Source organism: Hyaena hyaena, unplaced genomic scaffold (genome assembly GCF_003009895.1).
Source record: "Hyaena hyaena isolate Hyena2069 unplaced genomic scaffold, ASM300989v1 scaffold_325, whole genome shotgun sequence".
In the NCBI taxonomy this organism is placed as follows: Eukaryota; Metazoa; Chordata; class Mammalia; order Carnivora; family Hyaenidae; genus Hyaena; species Hyaena hyaena.
In genome coordinates, this window is record NW_024080957.1 from 182,386 (window position 1) to 207,219 (window position 24,834).

The window sequence follows — 24,834 nt, forward strand, 5'->3', positions numbered from 1 at the left end:
TTAAAGCAAAATCAAGTAACTTTGCAGGAAGTTTTCTGTGTTTCTGTCTTGTGTTTCTTATTTTCTTTTTTTCCTTATTAGGGTCATGAAAAATGTGCCTTGTTAATACTTGACAAGATACAGGACGAGAGCCTTATTAATGCAAAAAATAACGCACTGCAGACGTAAGTGTGACTACTACAGTTGGATTTGGACATTGTCATTTATTCATCATCACTACGTAGTCGTTTATTCAATGGATACTAAGAGTGTGCTATGTGCCAGTCTAGCACTGGGGAACACGGTGGCGAAAGATATAGACCTGGCTTCTCCTTCAGGAAGCTGACAGTCACATACCTACAACTGCTGATCAAGCCAGACATTTTTAGTTAGAATCTTTATTTTGAGAAGCCTTCAGAGAATTTTATAATAAAATGCACTAACATTATGTATTCTTACTGGAAAATGACAGTTTTATAAATCAGGTTCCCAGCATACATTTGAAGAGTTTCTAAGCAATTCGGTTTAATTATATTTTAATATAATTCAGTGTACTCCTCAGTGTGAAAGGCTTGAAGGCTGATTCATTTCCCATTTTAGGAAATTACTTCTGCATTTTAGGGAAAAAAGAGTATGAGAAATTTTTTTCCATTAAGTTTCTTAAGAAGTATATAGCAGAGATGAATATACTGGGTTTGACATTATTCATTAAGGTATTCCCAATTCAACAAAATATTGTTTAATGCATCTACTAATAACGAAGAGATTCGAGATTAATATATATGGATGATATTAATACCAATCATGTTGATGGACAGTGTGAAACAGTCATTCAAATGCTAGAGTAGAAGGCAAGGGGTAAAAACCTTCTAACATGCCAGAGCTTGCGTTCTTTTTCTGACTTTCTATCTACTGTCATTAGGGTTGTTTAAGATGCAGAATATTTGTAATATCTGCAGAGAAATCTGGACAACATGGAAGAACAATTGGATCATTAGTAACTGGAATAGAATTAGTCAGCGAATACTTTTATTTAAAAAAGTAAAAATATTCATGTACTATTTATAGCTTCTTAAGTATTTTTTTCCTTTTCACAATGCAGCTACCCCAAATGACACATTCTCGTACAAATATGCATCATGGGTGATGTTAGGTGCTGTCTTTTTTCAGACCCCTCCACGTTGCTGCACGAAATGGCTTGAAGGTGGTAGTTGAGGAGTTGTTGGCCAAAGGGGCCTGTGTACTTGCTGTAGATGAAAACGGTAAGTGGAAAAAGTAAGCAATCACCACAGGTACCTCCCCTACGCTGTGAAGCCAGAGGAAAATGAGAAAGATAGGAGTTCATTAAAAAGGCAGTAAGAATTCTCTACCTCTTAGAAGTTTCTGTGTGTGAGAAATCAAACAAGGATAATTTGTCCTGTCTGTCTGTAAAACACATCGTCTACCTGTAGCCCACCAGTGCCTTCCATTTTGCATGTCATACCAGCAGCTGGTCTCTGACTCCTCAGCGTGGTGGTTAAACCATTTTAGACACACTGAAAAGCTTTCAAATAGGCATTAAAACTTCTAACTGCATACGCTAAAGAGTTAGAGACTACACATATCATTAGTGCATGCTCAGGGGCTCAAAGGAAAACCCAGGTCTTTGTATTTCAGTTCATTCTGAGATCAGACTTTTTTTTTTCTTTTTAAGGAACAGATCAAAACCCGTATCCTCAGTATGGATATTTGGGGTATAGTGTTTTAATTCATTTCTTGGCTTGAAAGCTTCTCCTGATCTATGTAACATTCCTTTTCTAAATGAATTAACTCTTAGCAGAAGCTTTCTATTCTGCTTCCTAAGAAATTTGGAAACCTAATGAATACCAGATTTGTGTTAAGCTGCCATTTTAAGCACAATGCCTATTAGCCAGGGGGAGCAAAAGACGAACTTCTGGATATTTATGAATGATGTAATTTTTAATGTGGCATTAATTGTGGCATCTTTATTTATAAAGTATTATAATGAATGTAACTCAATTAACTGCTTATTACAGGTATTGGAACTAGCAGCCCATGCCTATTTCTCAGAAGTAAGCATTAGCCATATGACGTCACTAGCTAATTCTTATTAGTTTTTGTTTTGCAGCCCCATTTATCCTAGCATGTACCCCTCTCTGTCCCCAACCTGACTCATCTAGGAGGCACAGAAAGTTTTCTATAACTCCATCTCCTTGGCTGTCCCACCCCCTTTCCCTCACCCTCTTATTATGTATCTTAGGGTCGGCATGCAGTTTTTCTCCAAAGTGACCCAAAGAGACCAAAATAAATTGGTTTTGCCATTCTCCAGGATAAGCCTGCTGCATCTGAGGCTTGTCCTGCCAATGGTAACCTTGGGAATGAGAGCCCTGGGTCAGTGGAACCGAGGCTTTTCTCAGAGCTCAGCTGTATCGCAAAGGCCTGGGAACAATTTGGGGCAGTTTTGGACAGCACTACAATCATAAATCATACCTGTCTATTCTTATTTGTTTTCATACTAGAGAGAGGAATAACCTGTTGGGGGAGGGAGAAGAGGGGCAGAAATTAGGTCAAGTGTTGATAAAACAAAAAAAGGTTGCGTTTTGTTGAGCCAGTTCCTCTGAATGAATGAGGGAGAGGTGATAGGAACTTCACCAACAGAGAGAGGCTAGCCCTTCCAAGTCAGTAGAATGAAGGGTGGGCAGGGGTAGTAATTGAATCAAAGAATTGGTCTACTTCCCCATGCACTTGCTGCACGTGTTGAGGTAGTTTTCTCTTCTGGATAGGACCCATCAAGTCTAAATGGTAGAAAATGACATGGCTTGACGGCCATTTTTCCACAATTGGGATTTGGGACTTTGGTTGGTGGTGTTGCTGTTTTTTAAAATTCTATCAGATTTCCCCTGATCAATAGTAAATTTCAAATCACAAATGACCAGTGCTTTCCTGTGTCTGATCCGCTCAAATGATTCCATTTTCCTGGAACTAGTTAATTGGTATAGACTTTATATAAATATATACAAAGCAACCAAACTGCAGTAGTCACTTTTACGGACATCTGATTTTCAGTTTCTCTCCTAACCTGACACACGATTACCTACAATGGAAAGTCATTGTTCTCAGAATGAGAGTGCCCCGGCCCAGGCCTGAGGCGCATGGTGGCATGTGCTCTCAAGTGGAAACACCTTTGTGGCTGTCCTGTTGCTGTTTTATTTGTGTGTGGAATTGTGTCCCATCCCTGCCCCCTTGTGTTTCTGTTCACTAGATGAAGACTAGAATTCTGCCTAACTTTGGATAACATAGTGCTTGCTGTCATGTAAACTGAAAAAACAAAAACAAACCCCAAAATCCTTCATGAAATGTCTCCCCCTTCCAGTTCCCTCTAGCCTCACCCCTAGCATGACTCGTGGGAAGTAATTCCTCTTTTTGCCTGGCATGATTTCTAACTCAACATACATCTCCGCGTGTGAGGTCGTTTGAGATGTACTGTGGAATGCTCACAGCACCTTTGGATTTCCTGGACTAACCACTGCCTTGTCTGCATTTACGCCCAGGTCATACCCCGGCCCTGGCTTGCGCTCCTAACAAAGACGTGGCTGACTGCCTGGCCCTCATTTTGGCTACCATGATGCCTTTTTCTCCTTCCAGTACAATGACGGCTGTCAACTTCGTTTGTTTTAAAAAAGACAATTTGAGCAGGACGACCCTCTCCAATCTGGGTAGCATGGTTAGCCTGTGCAGTAACAACGTAGGCTCAGAGGACGGGTACAATGAAAATGATTCTGATTCAGAAACGTTTTGACTTTGGACTATAGAAGCTTTTCCCTCATCACCCATATTGGAAGAAGGGAAAGAAACTTGACTTCCAGGTTTATATATTGTGTTCAAGTATTATTGTGGGCCTGGGCTTCCAGAAGCCTGTAGAGAAGGAATTAATCAAAGCCAGAGAGGGCAGCTAGACTGTAGGACAAAGCACTCACACAGATGTGCCCCAACTTTTATTTGCTTTTATGTTTTCCTTAGATCTAAAATATTTCTGTGAAAGTCTACCTCTCATTTTAAATAAGAAGTACAAAATGCATATAATTCTTTTTCTTTTGGCATAATGCAATTGAGAGGGAGCGGTTCTCTATAAAGAATTTTTTTTCATATACTCACCCAGCAGTGAGTTCTAAGAAATATATCAGTGAGACATTCATGTCCCCCAAAAGAGGAGGGAAGGTGTGGGTAGGAATTGCCTCAAATCTCTTCTCACTTTGATGTTTACTTCCTTACTAGAAGCCAAAGGTAAAGGTGTTCATCTTCAGAAATGATGCCTGTAACAATCTTAAGGGAGTCCGATTATTCATATATCCTCTCTATAATATGCACTTAAATATCCAGGACTTCTTTCCAAGAATTTTGTTAAAGTTGCCAGATGAATGGAAAAACTCACTGAAAATTGAAGTTGCTTTTTTCATTTAACACAAATATGGCACCGAATACTCCCTGTAACAAGTCCGTGACTAGTTTTCACCCGACTGATTGAATCCAATCTATCTATCTAATAAAAGTTCAGGTGAAAAGTTGTATTGCACCAAAACTTTGAGACATATGCAAATTTAATACAAAACTACCCCTTATTTATTTGTTAACTCATCCTTAAGTCAGAATGCTAACTTTTTAAAAAACATCAGAACCATCGAAGTTGTTTATCAATAGTAAAATGTTAAATGAGCTTCTCAGTCAAGGTCATGCCAAGTGAGTGGACGTGTGACTGCAAAAGGAAACAAAGAAGGTGAAAGCAGAAGGTAGAAATGGGTGATTTGGAAATTAAAGCCAATTGGTAGTTACTTGATGATCAAATCAACATAGTGAATACTGTGTCTGCTCCCTCTGCCAAAGCTTCTAGGTCAAATGGACCCCGTTCTGCACCTGGAATAGCCGTACAAAAAGAAGAATGAGACTCTTTAAACATTATGCACACACACACGCACACATATATGTATATATATATATATATATATGTGTATATATATGTCTGTAATTCATCAACCAGCTATACGGGAGGACCAAAATGCTTCAGTCTAAAGTGGAAGAATTTAATTGTTTTCCTTCAAAGGGGAAATGAGAACTGAAGTAGCTTTTCTATGGAGTTCAAATGTAATCTTTTTGTGTAACAGTCTTTGTCGTATTTTATATTTCTTATGACACAGATTTCTAGTTGGTGGCTTAACATTTGTAACTGAGGATGCGTTGACCAAGGCTTATTTTTTTTTTTTTTTTTTTGCCAAACTAGAGAAAAGGTTCATATACTTTTGATGTAAATGTATTTGTATTTATTTGAAATGAAACAAATGTCGAGGAACATCCATTGTTCTCTGTTTTAATTGCTATGTGTGTGACTTAGAATAACAAAAAGCAGAAAAACCCTCTGGACCCTCCCTGGGCTAGCCAGCAGTGGTGGGGCCAAGCCCAGCATTTCGCCTGCTAAGGTTTCCAGCCGACCCTCAGGTTCTTACACTTCGGTTGGAGTGGGGTGTGACATCCAGTGCTCAGCCCCAATCTGTACCAGCCTCAAGAGCCTAGGAGACACTGCCGTCCTTAAAGCTCTTCTGCGAGATGAAAACTGAGGTGGGTGGTGGATCAAATGCACAAAGGTGGCCCAAAGAAAGATGCACAAGCTATTGTGAACACGCTGAAAATCTCACGTGGTCCCAAAAGCGGAATGGCCAATGATAGCAGTGTGTGAGTCTATGTACCAAGAGAAGACATTCAAATCACCAGCTCAAGAGCTATTTTCCAAGGAAGAAACAGAAGAGAAATGTGTTGCATTAGGACGGGACTCTGACATTTTATCATCAGTTCCATTTCAGCCTGGGAATTTCTCTTTTATAGTGTATGTGAGGTATTTTTAAAACAGTGTTCTGTCATATCTGGATCAAATATACATACTGTATTATATTTTTCATCTAACTGTAAAAGGCTTTACTCTTACTCTTTTAATATCCTGGATTCAATTAAAAACTCACGTTGGGTTCTTCACAAATGAGAACTTGTTCAAAGGACTTCTAGAATTGGTATTAATTCAGCTGAAAATTTTCAACCCCACCCTCACTGTTTTTCAAATTCTTGGTGTTGTGTTCCCTCCTTCCTCTGTCCTTTTTGTTTGTTTAGGAAAGATGAATTTTTTAAAAGTAGGTAAATTGCTAATGAGCAATAATGACCTTATCTTTACCAAAACACTGAAAGTAAGGGAGATCCAATGCTAAAAAAGGCAGGATATACTGTGGTGTCTTTTCTAGAAGTGAATGGAAATCTTGCTCCATTGGCGTTTAAAGCAGGAAAGGAAATACCTGCTTTTAATGGTGAAGCAGCGTTCACATTTTTCCTGCAGAGTAGCCTAGAGACAAGGAGGGTTCCAGCAAAGCAGTGCCGGCCCCGGCCATTCCTCTCCATGTAGCTGCATTTTGGCTCTTCCCCTCTCTCACTGATAGAAAGGAGGACAAAGGAACCAAATGAAATCATGCACGCTCTGAATTGTTCATTGAATCAGATCTCCCTCGCACTCTATTTCTCCATTCCCCAAGACCAATTTTTTTTCTTTAGGAAATGACTTTTAAAACTATGAGTTCTGTGTGTTTTAAGTACATCTCATAGAAAGAAAACTAGATTTGCAGCATAGCTTTCTAAGAAAAAAAAACCATTGTGCTTTTAACTGAGTCTTGGCTGTTAGTGCTTTTACCTAAATGTGTTACTTTTGGACTGTATTTTAACCACAGCCACAGGGATCATGTTTCATTGCACTTACCTATTCGCCGTGTCTGCCTGTCCTTGGTAAATACATTACTATCCCGAATTGCCTAAAATCTGCTCTGATTCTACAGTAAAAAGCTCAGGGGATTTCTATTTATCACTACGAAAAGGGCACCATAGTATGTTTTGGTACTTTAGGCAGTAAACAGCTGCTTGAGTTTTTATTTTATTATTGAATTAGAACAAGAACATCAAATGGATTTGCTGCACTCGTTATTCTCTGTACTGTTGAGCAACTTGGTTTGCTTATCTGTTGCGTTGGTTGAAGAACTCACCCCTTTTTTGTCTCGTAATATGAAGTTAGAGTGCCTTTTTATATTTGTATATTCTGAAAATGGTCTGTGAAATGTTTTGTATTTTTTTCGTTTGAGTGTTATCAGAGCAATATGATACCAGTGAGTTTCCATTTCAGCCTTTCTTTGAATGTATAAAGTGTCTTTTTTCCTATTTCCCCTTTACCTGCTTTGAAATGAAAATGCCGAAGTTTTCTATAGGAACCACGTTGAATTTTGCAGTGCTAAAATGCTTTCTTCTTACAAAACTGTAAACCATAGGTCAGTGTTCTAGGGGAAAAGCGTTTGAAGATAGTGACAATCTGAGTGTGTGTAAAAATGTAATTTTATGCGTTTCTTATGCAGTGATCTAAAAATTCAATGCAAATATCTTTTGTTCGGTAGTTTTGTCTATATATTTTATGCTTTAGCATGTGCAATATATCTTTGCAAAGCACGATGATACAAATCTGGTGCCAGTGTTATATTTTGCATAACATATTTGTAATCGCATAAAATACTGTTTGATGATTTCAGTGGGATTTTGTCTGTAATGTTTTCTTATGTAAATTGGAGTTGAAGGACTCTGGTAAATGTCATGACTGTAAAAATGAGGAAAATGACTTTTAGTTCAGTGAATGACTTTGAACCAATCTGAATCTTTTCAAGCACAGTTTAATACTTTTTCAACTACTGAATGCTAATAATGTAATGAAGTACTTAACTGTAATATACTATGGAAATGCATTCAGATGGTTATTTTTACAAATAAAAACGGTACAAATATTGTTGCAATCTGTGTTTGTCTTTAATTCTTCCAACTTATGCTAATTGCACCAATTATTCTGCTAATTTAAATCACTGTGGCCACCAAAGCCAAATTAACCTTAAATTTTGAAAGTTAACAATCAAGGGACACCTGAGTGGCTCAGTTGGTTAGGCGTCTGTCTTAGGCTCAGATCATGATCTCATGGTTTACGAGTTCAAACCCCGAATCTGGCTTTGTGCTGACAGCTCAGAGCCTAGGGCCTTCTTCAGATTCTGCTCCCTATCTCTCTGGCCCTTCCCCACTTGTGCTCTGTCTCCCAAATATAAAAAAAAAAAATGTAAAAAAAGAAGAGAAAATTAACAATCAAGATAGAAGAGTATGTCCAGATTTGCCGTGTTTGTTCATATCAACACACTTAGAGGAGGAAAGGTCAAATATGTATTTTTGTGTTTTTTATATTCATTTGTGCCTCCAATCTTTTTTGTAAAGGATCTGGGCCTGCAACAAAGGACATGTATAAACTGGAAGTAGATGAATCAGGACAGAAAAAGAATACAAATATGGGAACCATAAAATTGAATACAGTGGCTCTGACTGAATGTGAGATTGCTGTAGCTTCCTTGCACTCATGGTGAGAGGGGAAATGTGATTGATTGTGTAGGTCACATATACTAGAAAGGAGGAAGTCTACTAGGTCTTCAAAATCGTGAAATCAACCACACTTATCTCTGTGGCTGCCACCATTACCCTTCAACTGCTTCACAGCAATCCAAGGCCCCACCTTGCTGCACTATTCTTAGAGGTATCTATAGAATTTCCTCTCTTTCTCACGTTACCTCTCCTTAGGTAACAATTTCAGGGACAGTCCCTAGAAGCATTAAGGAACAAATTCCTAGTGATGCCATTTCCATCTGAAGAGAAAGAGACTTCGGGGTAGGGCCCACCCGAGTTCCTCCTCAAAGCACAGTGTCCCAGATTGCTAGCAGTTCTTACTGCTACCCCAATCCCATCGTGAAGAAACCGAATCTCAGAGAAGTTATATAATTTGCTCAAATTTGTAGAATTGATGATCTGAATACACAACCTGCGCCTGTAGATGTTCTTTCTTTTCTGCCATCCTAGCAGTAATGCTTTGTGATTGTTGGGGGTTTTTTTTTCCTGCTAGAGATGTGTAGGGAGCTATTGTACTTTGCAATGTCTCCTTATTCAGATATACAGATGTGAGTACTTTTCATTCTGGAAGACTGTGAAGCATGAGTCATACCACAGGTGGGTACTTCATAGTACTTAAAACAACAAATGTGTATTCTCTCACAGTTTCTGAGAGTCAGGAGTCCAGGTACGCTTTAGTTGGGTCTTCTGCCGCAGGGCTCCTCACAGGTTGTAATCTTGGTGTTAGCTAGGGAGGGATCCATTTCTTTTTTTTTTTTTTTTTTTGTAGGAAAAAAATGGTTTTGTACATGGGAAGAAACAATATAAATTCAAAACTTACAGATAAGGATTAGCTCTATCACTCATCTCTTTAAAAAGTTTATATGAATATCCAGTCAAAACCAACAGGGTATCTCCTTCGAAATGTTATCTATACGAACTTCCAAGTAGACCACAGGACTGTATACTGTCTTGGAATGTCCTCAGAAGGCTCTGTCATTGATCAGGTAACAGAGTAAAAACCCCAGAGTCCTTTTCTTTCAAACAGAAGAGGGAAAAGACAGAGGGATGGAAGAAACTATTCAAACTTCGTCTTCTTTCCTTGTGGCTTGTGGTCTCCCCCTCCTCCTCTGCCGCCTCGGAAGCCTCCTCGCCCTCCAAAGCCTCCTCGGCCTCTGCCACCAAATCCCCCTCGGCCTCCTCTGCCGCCACCTCGGCCTCCAAAGCCACCTCTGCCTCCACCGCGACCTCCAAAGCCACCTTCACCCTTCGGCTTGGCCCAGTCCAAAGTAACTTTGTTTCCGTCAATTTCACCATCCTCCATGGCCTCCTTGGCGGCTTTGGCATCTTCCTCACTGTTGAAGTCTACAAAACCGAACCTGGAAGAGGCGAAATGAAATTCCCCATTACAGAACACATACTCCAAGCGGCAAGATAAACCTCACACGTCAGACAGGGACTCCACAGAAGCAGATGTGCTTCGCTGAGGAAAGACCCAAGGGACGGAGGAGCTCCCTATGGAAGGCTGAAACTCATTTTATCGACCCTCAGCAATGTCTCACACATCAGCAGAATATACCTCTGTGAAAACAGAAGATAAAATAATGCTAACTGTGAATTGTCTCTTCTTCTCGTGCGAATCCATAAACTGCCACCAATCGACAGAAAGGAGCTCAATGAGAAGATACACTAGAAAGGAGGTCTCCGCTGCATGGACGAGCATTTCCTTTCATCTTACCCTTTGGAGGACCCAGTCTCCCGGTCAGTGACTATCCTTGCCCGAACAGAGCCATCAAACGACTCCTTTAATGTCTCTTCTGTGGTATCCTCAGACAGACCTTTGACAAACAAAGTCTTGGACGGCTCTATGGAAGAAAGATTGCACATTTTACCTAAAGCCATAATAACAACCACCGATGGTAGCTTTTACCAACATCCAGTATGAGACTACTTTTGGAGAATGCTTGGCCTAGCAGATGTTAGCCTTTCACTTAAATATCTCCGGAAGAAAGGCACATAAAAGTAATGTAGCAAACTAGTGCCCATTAAAGGAAAAGGCATAGATCAATCATCTTAGTTTACACTGGTGACCAGAGCAACAGAGAGCCCGTCTCCTGCTTTGCAACGCAAATAAGACCGCAATCCCTAAACAAGCAGGCAGCTGTTACAATCATCACACAGGGCAGTAACCAGGGACAAATGTGCTGCTAGGAGACCTCGCTGGATCAGAACTTGACTATCTAGAGGAATTTTCTTGAGATTTCATCAGTTATGTTCTCAGATAATCAATCATCATATCCAGGATCCTTCACTCAGCAGCAACAGGAAAACAAACTTTCATCTCTAAACTGGACCAAAGAAGTAATGTGGCATAGCACTCAGGAGTGCCGACCCTCAACACCTTGTTAAACGTAACTTACGGCTTCTTGCGTTAGGTGATCCCCTGGGTCCCTGCAACTCCAGCCTGATTGCTCTGCCTTCAATTTCCCTTTTATTACAGGAATTTAAAGCTTCTTTAGCATCTTCAAATGAAGCAAATTCTATAAACGCATATCTGAAAACAAACAATATTTAGAGTCAGTTACCAAGCACATGGTTGCTATGCTGCCATCTAATGCCACCAAGGAGATACTTTTACCTCAAGGAGATACTTAAATGATGCTCTTTATGCCCAATTTGTGAGCGAAAAGGATTCAGCCTCCAGTAACAGCCAGGAAAACCTAATTTGACTTTTTTTTTTTTAGATATACACAAGGCATTCTTAAAGCCCATAATTAATATCCTAAACATACTAATTATCTTACCCTTTAGATTTGCCATTTTGGTTCTGGGGCACTTTAATAAAAGTTGCCTTCTCAAATACTTCTTGAAGAGTTTCTTCTGTTGCATTGTAGGAGAGGTTGCTTAAAACCAGAGTTTTTGATTCACCTACAAAGGAAAAAAAAAACAAAAACAAATGAAGACTTTGAAACAATGGTTCCCAAATTCAGTCATAGCTATAATACCTTATTNTGCTGCCTTTTTGCCAGGGGTGACGACTGCTTTCTTGGCTGGTGTGGCAACTGCCACCTTTTTTGTTGGGGAAACCATCACCTTCTTTGCTGGAGTTGCTGCAGCCTTCTTGCCTTTTTTCTGAGGAATGATAACCTCTTCTCCACTGCTATCATCATCTTCATCTTCTGACGTTTCTTCACCTTCACTGTCTTCTTCTACCTCCTTGGGGGGCGGAGCCATTTTCTTGGGGTCACTTTGATTTTTACCAGCCTTTGCGAGCTTCACCATGATGGCGGCTTATGCCGGTGGAGTGTGGCGGGCGAGTGGCGCAGACGAGTCCAGAGGAACCCAAGCGACGGCGATGGTGGCCGCTGGTACAGAATATCCCGGAGCACCTACGCTTGGCTGCCAGCTAGAGCTCGAGACTGAGGCGAAAGCAGGAGAGATCCATTTCTAACTCACTCATATGGTTGTTGGTAGATTCCTCATGGGTTGTTGGACTGAAGGCTTTCGTTTCTTGATGGCTGTTTGCTGCCTTCAATTCCGTGCCAAATGAGCCATTCCAAAAAGGGCCAGTTCCCAACATGGCACCTTGCCTTACGAGAGCTAGCAAGCTGAGAAAAGCCAGAAAGAGAAAGTGCAAGACAGAAGTGATGTCTTTCTTTTTTAAGTTTGTGGGTTGTTTTTTGTTTTTTTTTGTTTTTTTAGAGAGAGAGAGAGAACAAGCTGGGAAGGGACAGAGAGAGAGAATCCCAAGCAGGTTCTGCACGGTTGGCGCTCAGATTCACAAACTGTGAGATCATGACCCCAGTCAGACGCTTAACTGACTGAGCCACCCACGTGCCCCAGAAGTGACAGCTTTTGCACTGAATACTGAAGTGAAATTCCATCATTTTTCCCATAATATTTTATTCACAAGAAGCAAGTCACTAGGTTTGTTCCATATTCAAGGGAAGGGTTATTACCAAAGGGTCTGACTACAGGGAGGCAGGAATCACTGGGAACTCTTTGGGAAACTATTTATCTCACTGGATCTATCACAATGTCCTTCTGCAACAGAGCATCCTCCTAGGATAACTTCTTCCCAGGCTTGCTGGGGAAATTGTTCACTTGATCTCCTAAATTCAAGGAAAACATAGGGATCCCCTAATTTCACCTGTCCTCTCATAAGGAAGCAGAAAGGGCCGATGGCCTCTGCAGCAGTAGCTGTATTGTTGAACACTGCTGCAGCACTTTGTCTCCAAAGTGCTTGTCAAAGGACCCTTCTAATTCCATTCAGCAGGTTTAGATCCCTGTACATCTACCCTCACTTAACACATTTAATGTGTTCCAGAATTAGCTTGCAAGGCACAAAGGCATTCAGCTAAAAGGCTATTAACATAACATAAAAAATATTGTGGGTGAAAGTGCTGTATGAATAGTCTCTAGCAAATTTCTTATGGAAAATACATTTGCTATAAAATATAAAGCAGCAAAGATAATGACCGTGCCATTCATTAATGTTCAAGCACTTCAGGGGGTGACTGGAAATGTGAGCATTTGTGACTGGCACAGTAACTGTGGGTGGGACGGTTTGCTACCAGCCTTTACTGTATTAACATTTAGTAGGCCAGGGAGACCAAATGTCCCACCAAGACCAGTGGGTGACTTCCCTGTCCTCAGTGCCAGTATTCCCCCACCTCACAGCTCATCTGCCTCCACACCACTTGTTGCTGAATCATTTCTTCATCAATTTTATTATCTGTGAAGCCAGTCATATTTTCAAATCTATTTTCACAATTGCATAAACAGGCTTTAATATGTATCCCTGTTAAAAAGCACTTACAAGCTTAAGGAAAAGAATTTCAGGGGTGCCTGGGTAGCTCAGTTGGTTAAGCATCCAACTTCAGCTCTGGTCGTGATCTCACAGTTCATGGGTTCAAGCCCTGCATCGGGCTCTGTGCTAGCAGTTCAGAACCTGGAGCCTGCTTCAAATTCTGGCTCTTTCTCTCTCTCTATGCCCCTCTCCTGCTCATACTCACTCTCTCTCTCAAAAATAAATAAAATAATAAAATAAATTTTAAAAAAGAAAAAAATTCAGAAGCAATGTTGAGAACAGGGTCCCTGATTGTGTGTTTTTCCAGAAAAGAACACATGGAAGTGAGTAGAGAAAAGTACTGTGCAGAATTGAGACAGTTAATTCTTTTGTTATTAAACACATGAATACATGCATGCAGATGCATATTCCTTGTCTTCACCGGGGTATGATTGTATCTACATCAAGGTGGGGGGATCCTGTTCACAAAGCGAGGGCACTTGGTGCACAGTTACATGGCAAGATCTGGCAGCAAAGCACTATTGTCTCACGTGGTTCTAGTCTAGGCTTTGGTAGACACAATTTCTAGGAGACTTTTTTTTTTTCAATCTTTGTGGCTACCACCACAATGATAAGTGACGATTTAATTAAGCAAACTTAAAGTCTAGAAGAATTTTATAATTTTCAAGAAAAAAAATAGTAAAGTGAAGCAGTATTTGGAGTACAAAAAACTTACCCATGTTTATATTCAGTTGAAAATACCCAGCAAGTTTGAGAACTTGAATAACTCATATTTATTATAGTTGGGTTTCCTAAGATTTACAAACCTCTAAGCTCAGATCTTAATGACAAGAAATTGCCAACCATATAAAGATCAGAGGAAAGGGAACAGTCGCTACCAACACCCAAAGGCAAGAGTGAGTATGGCATGTTCCAGAAACAGAAACAGGGCCAGTAGGGCTACAGATTTGTAGGGAAGGACATGAGATCAACAGCAATCTGGGGCCAGATCTTATTAAATTTTATGAGCCAGAAGAAGTAGTTTCTATTTTATTCTGGTTTTTTTTTTAATTTTTTTGTTTTTTTTTCTTTTATAGTTTATTGTCAAGTTGGTTTCCATATAACACCCAGTGCTCATCCCAACAAGTGCCCTCCTCCATGCCCATACCCCTTTCCCCCTCCCTACCCCCATCAACCCTCAGTTTGTTCTCAGTATTGAAGAATCTCTTATGGTTTGCCTCCCTCCCTCTCCTTAACTATTTTTTTCCTCTTCCCTTTCCCCATGGTCCTCTGTTAAGTTTCTCCTGTTCCACATATGAGTGAAAACATATGGTATCTGTCCTCTGCCTGACTTCTTTCACATAACATAGAACCCTTGAGTTCTATCCACCTTGCTACAAATGGCTAGATTTCATTCTTTTTCATTGCCATATAGTATTCCATTGTATAGATAAACCACATCTTCTTGATCCACTCATCAGCTGATGGACATTTAGGCTGTTTCTATGATTTGGCTATTGTTGAGAGTGCTGCTATGAACACTGGGGTACCTGTGCCCCTATGCATCAGCACTCCTGTATCCCTGGGTAAATTCCTAGCAGTGCTATTGCTGGGTCATAAGGGCAGTTGTATTGTTAATTTTTTGAGGAACCTCCACACTTTTTTCCAGAGGGACTGTATCACTTTACATTCCCAACAACAGTGTAGGAGGGTGCCCATTTCTCCACATCCTCGCCAGCATCTATAAGTCTCCTGGTTTGTTCATTTTAGCCATCTGATCGGCGTGAGGTGGTATCTCGGTGTGGTTTTGATTTGTATTTCCCTGATGAGGAGGGATGCTGAGCATCATTTCATGTGTCTCTTGGCCATCTGGATGTTCTCTTTAGAGGAGTGTCTGTCCCTGTCTTCTGCCCATTTCTTCACTGGATTGTTTGTTTTCCGAGTGTGGAGTTTGGTGAGTTCCTTATAGATTTTGGATACTAGCCCTTTATCTGATATGTCATTTGCAACTATCTTTTCCCATTCTGTCCGTTGCCTATTAGTTTTCTGGATTGTTTCCTTTGCCGTGCAGAAGCTTTTTGTCTTGATTAGGTCCCAATCGTTCATTTTACTCTTGATTCCCTTACGTTTGGGGATGTATCAAGTAAGAAGTTGCTGCGGTGGAGGTCAAGGAGGTTGTTTCCTGCTTTCTCCTCTGGGGTTTTGATGGTTTCCTGTCTCACATTCAGGTCCTTTATCCATTTTGAGTTTATTTTTGTGTATGGTGTGAGAAAATGACCTAGTTTCATTCTTTTGCATGTTGCTCTCCAGTTCTCCCAACACCATCTGTTAAAGAAGCTGTCGTTTTTCCATTGGATACTCTTTCCTGCTTTGTCAAAGATTAGTTGGCTATACATCGGTGGGTCCAATTCTGGGTTCTCTATTCTATTCCATTGGTCTATGTGTCTGTTTTTGTGCCAAGTTTCTAGTTTATTCTGAATGTGATAAAAATCCACTAATGAAATGTAAGGAGAAAAATGGCTGTGGTTCTATTTTGTTTTTAAAGGATTATTCTGACTGCTGTAAGGAAGCAAGAGAGGAATCCTACTGATCAGTTCAGTGGCCACTGCAATAGGATAGACAAGTAAATATGGTGGCTTGGATTGGTGTGGCAACAAAGGAAATGGAGAGAATGTGGCAAATTTGGAGGATCTTTGAAAGTATAGTTGGCTGAACTTGCTAATGGTTTGATGTCAAGTAAACAGTCTGGAGTTTGGCAGAGAGGCTGGGGCTTGGGTCATATGAAATTATAGATGACCATGGGAGATTGCTTTGGGAGTCATAGGGAGTGAGAAGGGCACTGAACCATGGGCACACCAACATTTAGAGTTCAGAAAGAGGAGGGGACCTAGCAGAGAACATCAAAAAGGAGTGGCCAGTGAGGAAAGAGGAAATGCAAGAGAACAAGGTATCTCTAAAACCTAGAAAAGAATGTCATGGAGAAAGGAGTGTCAGTTGTATCTATGGTCTCAGTCACTTCTGGGAGGTCAAACAAAACATGACAGAGTGACGTTGGATTTGGCAACATAAAATTTATTAGTGAGCTTTGTAAGAGCAGATGCATCACAGTGGTGAGGGCAACAATCCCGAGGATAGGATGAAGAGAGAAAGAAAGCAAAGAAACTTAAGGGAAAAAGAGAAACAAGGCAATAGTTGAAGGAAGCTATGGAGTCCAGAGAGAGGATTGTTTTTTAAGATAGGACATGCTTTATCATACTGATGCTGAGGGAGTGTCTGGAAGAGAGCAGGAAGAAGGTCTGAGAAGTGATGGAAAGTAATTTTGGAAGGAACATTTTAGAGCAGCAAAGGAGGATTGCTGATGAGGGCTTAGTATATTTGAGATTTATGACCATTAGTTTAAATGATATCAGTCGTCCTGATGGGTTTTTCATCAGATGTTTGGGTACAGTTATAGAATAAGTACATAGCAGGATTTAAACAGGGATAGAGCTTTGCCAGGTGGGTCAAGGGGAGCTATGGAACTATGGTGCTTTCAATAGACATGATTATATGGATCATGAATTCTAAACTGGGTAAGGAAGGAAGTAAAGACATGAGGGAGGTTATGGAGAGTGAAAAAGTAGTAGAGTCACTGAACTGAAGGTGTTGGCAAGATGGAAGAATTGCTGAGTTGTAGTATCAGAGTTGATGAATTAAACATGGGATGCTTGAGGTAGGTCTTTCAGAGGTGGTACAGTTTTGCTGATGACCAAGTGGTGAGTGATTTAGGATGACTGAAGGAAAAAGCATTAGAGGTATGGAAGTAAAAACTGAAGTGGCCAATATAATGAAGGCCCAAAAGCCATTTCACATAGTGTTTGGGCAAAATTTATGACGAAATTTGGCCATTTCAAAACATCTCTTATTCAGGCCATTTGCTTTGAGTAGATGTAGACTCAGAGTTGATTTATTATCAGACTGAAGTTTGGTTCCAGGATTAGGATGATGCTTTTAAAGAATGGTCAAGTGCATTTCTGTTCAAAACAAACAAACAAACAAACACAAGAAAAAGAACCAACCACACCTTGATTATAATACGAAGACAGGTTTCATGACCATATGGTTTAACCTAAATGTGTTTATAATACTCTCCAGAAAACACGACAGATGGTTAAGAGCTGCAGAATGAACAAAAGGAGTGTGTGGATCAGACAAACGTCTTAGTAATAACAATGGCAAACTGAATACTTAGCAGTAGGCTCTCTACAGAAGAGAAAGGACTAAAATCATTGGAATTCTGTCTTGCTCTTTAAGTGAAAACTAAATTTGCCTTAAAATATTAACTTTTCCTGAAAATCTCAACTTTTAACTAATAGGAAAGAAAACTAATTTCTGTTTATAATTTTCTTTTTTTTTTAAGAAATGATTTCTCCGTTTCTAAGTACATGCCGTGTTTCTGTTTTACATTCTTTTTCGGTCTTGAGTTTACTCCTTGCTATTTCATTATTACTTAAAATCTATGACAACTTTACTAGAGGAATGTTACCTAATGATTGATTTTCTGCTTAACTTCTTCACAAGGGTCCACCCATTAGCATGTAAATTTTGATTAAGCTGCTGGGCCAGTTTCATTTTGGCATCAGTGCTAACAAAGCTGATAAAGGGTTCAGTTGGTACCATCTGGGAGTTTGCTTTGTGATGTCACAGCTGACACTAGAAATTAGATTGAAGAAACTAATTAATGTCCCACAATATATTTTAGATATAGAAAAAGAAAAGCCTTTCAGGGTGCTAACAATATTTCCTGGAGATGAGAACGTATTTTCTAGTGTATATTAATGATCCATCCTCATTTTTCCTGCATCCAACCTCATGATCTGATAGTGACCTGGATGGGGAACAGAGGCCATTCTTAGTAAGCTGCTGGTTGTGACCAGAACACTGAATAAAAATCATCTTACCGCATTAGTCGAGCTACTTTTCCAATATGGCTGAATAATAAAAATAGCCTATATCCACTGAATGCTTATTCTGTGCCAGGCACTGCTGGGAGTGCTTACATGCATCAACCCATTTCACCCTACCTCGAAGGTAAATGTTATTATTACCCCCCCAAAATACACGATAACTAGTGGCAGATCTGGGATTCAAACCTAGTCAGGTGACTCTAGAGTTCATAATCTTAATTACCATGCTATATATATTGGAAGGAAAATAAACTGCTTGAGGTCAGTTTTTCTTTTCTTTTCCGTAGCCTTTTAAAAAATACTCTATGGTCTTCTTTCTGTGACAGTAAATATTGGTATGCAACAGGGAGTTGATAAACTATGGTCTGTGGTCCAAAACCAGCAGCCACATTTTTTTTCAATAACAGCTTTATTGAAATATAATTGATATACCATAAAATTCAGTCATTTTTAGTGATTTTAAGAAATTCTGTAACCAGCACCACTATCTAATTCTGGTAAATTGGTATCATCCAAACAAGAAACCCCATATACATTAATAGTCATTCTCTATTCCCCTCCTTCTCACCTTCCCTGGCAACCACTTACCTACTTCCTATCATTATGAACTTGTCTACTTTGGACATTCCATATAAATGAAGAAATACAGAGTGTGTTCTTTGTGACAGGCTTCTCAGCATAAAGTTTTCAAGGTTTTTCCATGTTTTTTCATGTGTCATTACTTCATTCCATTTTATAGCCAAATAATACTTGATTGTATGATATGCCACATTTTGTTTATCCATTCATCAGTTGATGACATTTGAGTTGTTCCTACTTTTGAGCTATTATGAATAATGGTGCTATGTGTGAACACTTGTGTGCAGATTTTTGTATGAACTTGTGTTTCAGTTTTCTTATGTATATACCTACAAGTGGAATTGCTGAGATTTCTGGGGTAACTCTAGATTTATTTTTTGAGGAACTGCCAAACATTCCATCAGCAATATATGAGTTTCAATTTCTCCACACCCTTATCTTACTTCCCATTTATTTTTATTATAGCCACCCAAGTGGTGTGAAGTGATATCTTATTGTGGTTTTGGTTTGCATTTCTGATTCATGGCTAATGAGGTAGAGCATTGTTTCGTGTGCTCCGTGGAGAAATGTTTATTCAGTCCTTTGCCCATTTTATTTTTTAATGTTCTCTTTTAATGTTTATTTATTTATTTTGAGAGAGAGAGAGAGAGAGAGAGCTCACATGCCTCAGTGTGGGATGGGCAGAGAGAGAAGGAGAGAGAGAATCCTAAGCAGACTCTTCACTATCAGCACAGAGCCCAATGCAGGGCTTAATCTCATGAATTGTGATATCATGACCCGAGCCAAACTCAAGAGTCAGATGCTTAACTGGCTGAGCCACCCAGGCGCCCCTCAATCCTTTGCTCGTTTTAAAGTTGGGTTATTTATTTTTATACTGTTGAGTTGTAAAAATTCTTTATATATCTTAGATACAAGTCCCTTGTCAGGTATAGGATTTGCACATATTTCCTCCCATTTTATTGATTAGGTGTTTTTTGTTTGTTTCTTTTACTTTCTTGATTGTGTCCTTTGAGGCACAAAAGTTGTATATTTAGTGTCATATGTAGAAAACCACTGCCTAATTCAAAGTTATAAAGATTTACTCTTGGGACGCCTGGGTGGCTCAGTCAGTTGAGCATCTGACTTGGGCTAAGGTCATGATCTCACGGTTCATGGGTTTGAGCCCCGTGTTGGGCTCTGTGCTGACAGCTAGCTCAGAGCCTGGAGCCTATTTTGGATTCTGTGTCTCCCTCTCTCTCTGACCCTCCCCTGCTCACGCTGTCTGTCTGTCTCTCTCTCTCTCTCTCTCAGAAATAAATTTTTAAAAAACATTAAAATTTTTTTAAAAATTTACTCTTATGTTTTCTTTGAAGGGTTTTATAGGTATAGCTCTTAACATTTAGAATCTGTAAGTCAATTTGAGGAGTACTGCCCAATTTACTATACTAAGTTTTCTGGCCCATGAACATGGAATGTCTTTCCATTTATTTAGGTCTTTCTTTTGACAGTGTTTGGTAGCTTTCATCATGCAAGTTTTACACTACTTTTGTTAAATTTATTCTGAAGTATTTTATTCCTTTTGACGCAACTGTTAAGGGAATTGTTTTCTTAATTTCGTTTTCAGATTTTTCATTGTGAATGTATAGAAATACAATTGATTTATAAACAATTTATCTTGTCTCTTGCAAACTTGCTAAACTTGTTTATTATTTCTAATAGTTTTTTAGTGGCTTCCTTGGGATTTTCTGTAGATAACATCATGTCGTCTGAAAATGGAGATAGTTCCACTTCCTCATTTTCAATCTGGACACTTTTTATTACTCTTTCTTGCCTAATTGCCTGGCAAGAAGCTCGGGTATAATGTTGAATAGAAGTGGTGAGAATGGACATCATTATTTTGTTCTTGATCTTAAGGGGAAAGAATCCTATCTTTCATTATCACATATGATGTTGGTTGCGGGTTTTTCACAGATGCCCCTTAACAGTTTGTGGATGTTTTCTTCTATTTCTAGTTTGTTTAGCTTTTTAAATTATGAAAGGAGTTTGGATTTTGCCAAATGCTTCACTGCATCTTTTGAGATAACTGATCACATGGTTTTGTCCTTTATTAATATGAGTATTACATTAATTTTTTATGTTGAATCAGCTTGTATACATGGGATAAATCCCGCTTAGTAATGGTGTATAATCCATTTTATATACTGTTGGATTTTGTTTCTCCCCATCTAACCTCAGCAGGGGCAAAGAGGGGTGGGGAACCAAGGCCTCTGGTTTCATTGGTCACTGGGGCTTCCCAGATCATATCCACCACAATGCATGGAGGAGTCCTGATTTTCCATGGGAAGCCAGGAGGGAAGATGTCAAAGAATGACTGGTATGAACATCAAGGCTCCCACACTGTAGGAAATCTTGGGGTGACTCACCAAGCATTTGCTTATACCTCATTTCTCACCTATATAGTTTCTGTTTATAATAAAATGACAGATAAAAGTTTAGTGTCTATAATATAATATCTAAAAATTGATAATAAAACACAGAGAACACAATTTAAAAATAGGAAAACTATATTAATAGTTTACAAAAAGATCAGTCAAGTATCTAATAAGTATATTTTTAAAAATCTCAACATCACTAGTAATTAGGGAAATCCAAGTTAAAGGAAGCGGTATATTATTTTTTATTCTTAATATTGACAAAAAAAATTTTTTAAAGAGTGATACCACATGGTGCAGGCCAAAAAAAAACAGGAACTCTCCTCCAGTGATAGTGGGTATGGGAACTGCTACAGTAGAACAATACTGTATTTCATCAAATCTAAGATAGCAACTATAAGATTGTCTAGTCGATTTAGGCTGCTATAACAAAAATCTCATAGACTGGGTGGCCTGAGCAACATTCATTTCTCAGCTTGGGAACTAGGAATTCCAAGACAAGGTGCTGTAGATTAGGTGTCTGGTAAGAGCCTGCTCCCTATTTCTGTACCCTCACATGATGGGAGGGGTAGGAGAGCTCTCTGGGGTCTCTTTTACAAGGGCACCACCTCTCTTTTACAAGGGTTCCACCCTCATGACCTAATAACCTCCCAAAGGCCCCACTTCCTAATACCATCACGTTGGAAATTAGATTTCAACTTAATAATTTTGGACGGACACAAACATTCAGTCTATAGCAAAGATGTACCATTATTTTGTCAAAGGAAAAAAACCCTGCCAATTGAACAATGATACAATACTTTCTTCTCTTTGATTATAAGATGCATCCTAATCTTAAAGACATTAAATGTGAATGATAAAACATGGCATATGATAATATTCCTTAAAATTAGAATTACACATACCCTTTCACCAAGCAGTCCTACCCTGTGGAATCTATGCTGCGGAAATAGAATTACAGGTAAGCAAGGACGATATTTAAAATATTTAATTGCCAATATGGTACAGATGTCTACCAATCAGAACAGACAGTAATCAAAATAGACACCAACTAATAGGCCTGCCTCTAACATTGTCAGGTCTTGAGCCACAGTATAAATTAAAGCTTTTATACCAGATATTTAGATACTTAAAAGTGGGGGGAAATCAAGTTAAAAAATCACTAAATAAAATATGTTCTATCACCATACTTTGACAAATATGCCTTCATGCAAACCTAGAACTGCAGCCTAGAAGAACTGGTAAAAATGTTGCCTTCTTTGGAGTTCTAAGTCAGACCATTGCAGCACAGGGGAGGTAGCCTCCTACCTTCAACCTGTGGCTCGTGATTCACCCCATTTTCTTCCTACCTACAGCCTGATCCTTCACCAAGAGGAATCTTACATACACGTATGGATACCTTGCTGGCACGACCAAGCTCCGTTTATACCTTCAGCCCCCTGGTTCCCCTCAGGCTTATGGGTGTTTGCAATGGGGGCATAAGTTACCCTCAAGAGGATGGATGTCGGAAAATGAGCCATGCTTTGGAGTAGGGAATTGCAGCATCTTAGATATCAAAATAGTCTGATAGAAGGTCACAGATTACAGTCGGGCACATCTTTCAGCCACAGACTCCTTGCCATACAGGGAGGAACACAACTGGAGAAGGACCGGGAGCATTGCCTTCTAGTATGGAGCACCGGTCTCAGGCCAATACTGCTGGCCAGTATACTTTTCTGGTAACTACAAGTTGAATATTAGTCCATCAGAAAAGCAGCTTTAACATGCCAAAATGTTTACTGCATTTTTTAAAAGTTTTATTTTTAAGTAATCACTACACCCAGTGTGGAGCTCAAACTTAACAACCCAGAGATCAATAGTCCCATGCTCCACCAACTGAGCCAGCCAGGTACCCCTGTTTGCTGCATTTATTATTAGTGGGAAAATTAAAAACCGGAGACAAATTGAATGTCGTTCTGTTATATCCCTACTATGGAATGATATGAAGCTATTAAAAATAATAATGTGGCTAAGCAGTTTTTAATGTGGCTTAAAACAAGAAAGTTTCAGTGAAATGTTTATAGCTACAATCCCAGCATCAACCAAAAAATCCATATATATGTTTATTGGTGTCTATCTGCTGCATGATCACGGACAAAGATATGGCAGGACTTACCCTATAATGTTAGAGGAAGAGGGTATAAGGTAGTGGTGAAATTGTGGTTAAACATGCATGGCATGTACAAAATGTGTATGGCATAATGTTAAGTGAAAATATAAAATTGTTTTATATCAAAAATAGATAAAATTTTAACATGTGTATGAATAATAACTGAAATGTAATATAGACAAACTTAAACATCGATTTAATTATGTGCCAGAATTGTGGGCAACTTCTACTCTGAATTTATGTTTACATTTAGGTTTATTGTTTTTGCAATAAAGGTTTTATAAAGAAAAGAGGCTTGAATGCATAAGAAGAACTGGGAGGCAAATTTTAGTCATTCTATTTTCTGGAAGGTTAATAGTGTTCATTAGAACTAGCTCCAAGCTCCATAGTTAGAAAGGAATGAAGAAAACTTGCTCCAGTAAACACGGCAGATACATTACGAATTGAGAAACACATCTTTGTTGTAAGAGTAAAAGAAACTAAACCTAAATAGCTTAAGGTGCCTTGAACTGTAAAATATGGAAATTTGAGTCAGTAATTTCTCATATCCTTCCAGGTCTAACAATTTTTTTTCTTAGACAAGACCTGTTGGCCAACAGAGTAACCCCCAACTGCCTGCAGCATCTGAAGCAGAGAACAAGACATTTGCATATGCTGGGAAGTAAACATGATTGGAGGCTGCCTGCACCATTAGTCGTTCCACCAAAAGGATTTCTTCCAGATAGAAGAGATTAAGATGTACTCTTCCTCTTCTGAGCAAGAAAACAAATGGGATTTAACTTCGGCATGACAAATTTAGGATCATGAAGAATTACTGGAAAAAATGTAGAGGTAATATAGAAGTGTTGATACAAGACGGATTGTAAACTTTCAGAATTAAGGCTGTCACTCATCATGACAGGATGGTGTTAGAGAGATGTCAGTTGGTCAATGTGCTCCATAGCTCAGAAGTCTTTCAAGCACTACATATGCAGCCATCTCCACCAGCTAGTTGTTTCATGGATGCTCAAACACATTTCCTCTCACCCGTGAACAGCCTATCGTACCTATTATATTCAATAGCATCAAAATTCATCCTGTGTCCCCAGGCTGAAAACCAGACAGACATCCTAGACCCTTCCCTCTCCTTTGCTATAATTATCCACTGGGTTAGAAAGTTCTATTCCTTCTGTGCCTTTAAAACAAATTTTAATTTTTTAAAATACTTCTGTCCCTCTTAAATGTCTTTTGAATCAATTACCTCATTTCCTTATCCACTCCTGTTTCAGACTCTCATCAGAGGACTCTTAGATTACTGAAATAACATCCTAACAATCTCCTTGCCTGCAGTCTTGCCTTCTTCAATCTTTTTTTTCAAAATTGCTGCCAAAACCTATACTTTTTAAAAGTCACCTGCCCATCTCTTCATCTTCATTTTCTGTCACTTGTACCACTCATCCACTCCACGCTATAGACATTTTGGAAAGGACTGAAGTCCCCCCCTCACATATTTTGCTG

At 39.2% G+C, this 24,834-nt stretch overlaps 2 protein-coding genes and 2 non-coding genes across 5 annotated transcripts in view; 1 reads left to right on the top strand and 3 right to left on the bottom strand.

The window, feature by feature from the left end:
• Positions 1-5,241, top strand: part of ANKRD44 (ankyrin repeat domain 44) — a 154,726-nt gene extending 149,485 nt beyond the window's left edge. The window contains exons 24-26 of one of the 2 annotated variants that reach the window (XM_039248951.1): positions 82-164; positions 1,150-1,241; positions 3,531-5,241. In XM_039248951.1, coding sequence (XP_039104882.1) covers positions 82-164; positions 1,150-1,241; positions 3,531-3,778 — 423 coding nt within the window. In that variant the 3' untranslated portion in view covers positions 3,779-5,241. The remainder of the gene's footprint in view (positions 1-81; positions 165-1,149; positions 1,242-3,530) is intronic. The other variant, XM_039248952.1, reaches the window with a different exon arrangement.
• A 4,011-nt stretch (positions 5,242-9,252) lies between these two features.
• Positions 9,253-11,814, bottom strand: LOC120242968 (nucleolin-like). The gene is made up of 5 exons (XM_039248950.1): positions 11,482-11,814; positions 11,268-11,437; positions 10,884-11,017; positions 10,202-10,328; positions 9,253-9,842 (listed from the first exon to the last, which is right to left on the bottom strand). The coding sequence occupies exons 1-5, from the start codon at positions 11,743-11,745 to the stop codon at positions 9,542-9,544; spliced, it is 996 nt and encodes a 331-aa protein (XP_039104881.1). The 5' UTR covers positions 11,746-11,814; the 3' UTR covers positions 9,253-9,541.
• Positions 10,015-10,149, bottom strand: LOC120242986. Its single transcript, XR_005531196.1, has one exon. It is a non-coding gene; the product is annotated as a small nucleolar RNA SNORA75 (small nucleolar RNA).
• Positions 10,684-10,764, bottom strand: LOC120242988. The gene has a single exon (XR_005531197.1). It is a non-coding gene; the product is annotated as a small nucleolar RNA SNORD20 (small nucleolar RNA).
• Positions 11,815-24,834: the final 13,020 nt, after the last annotated feature.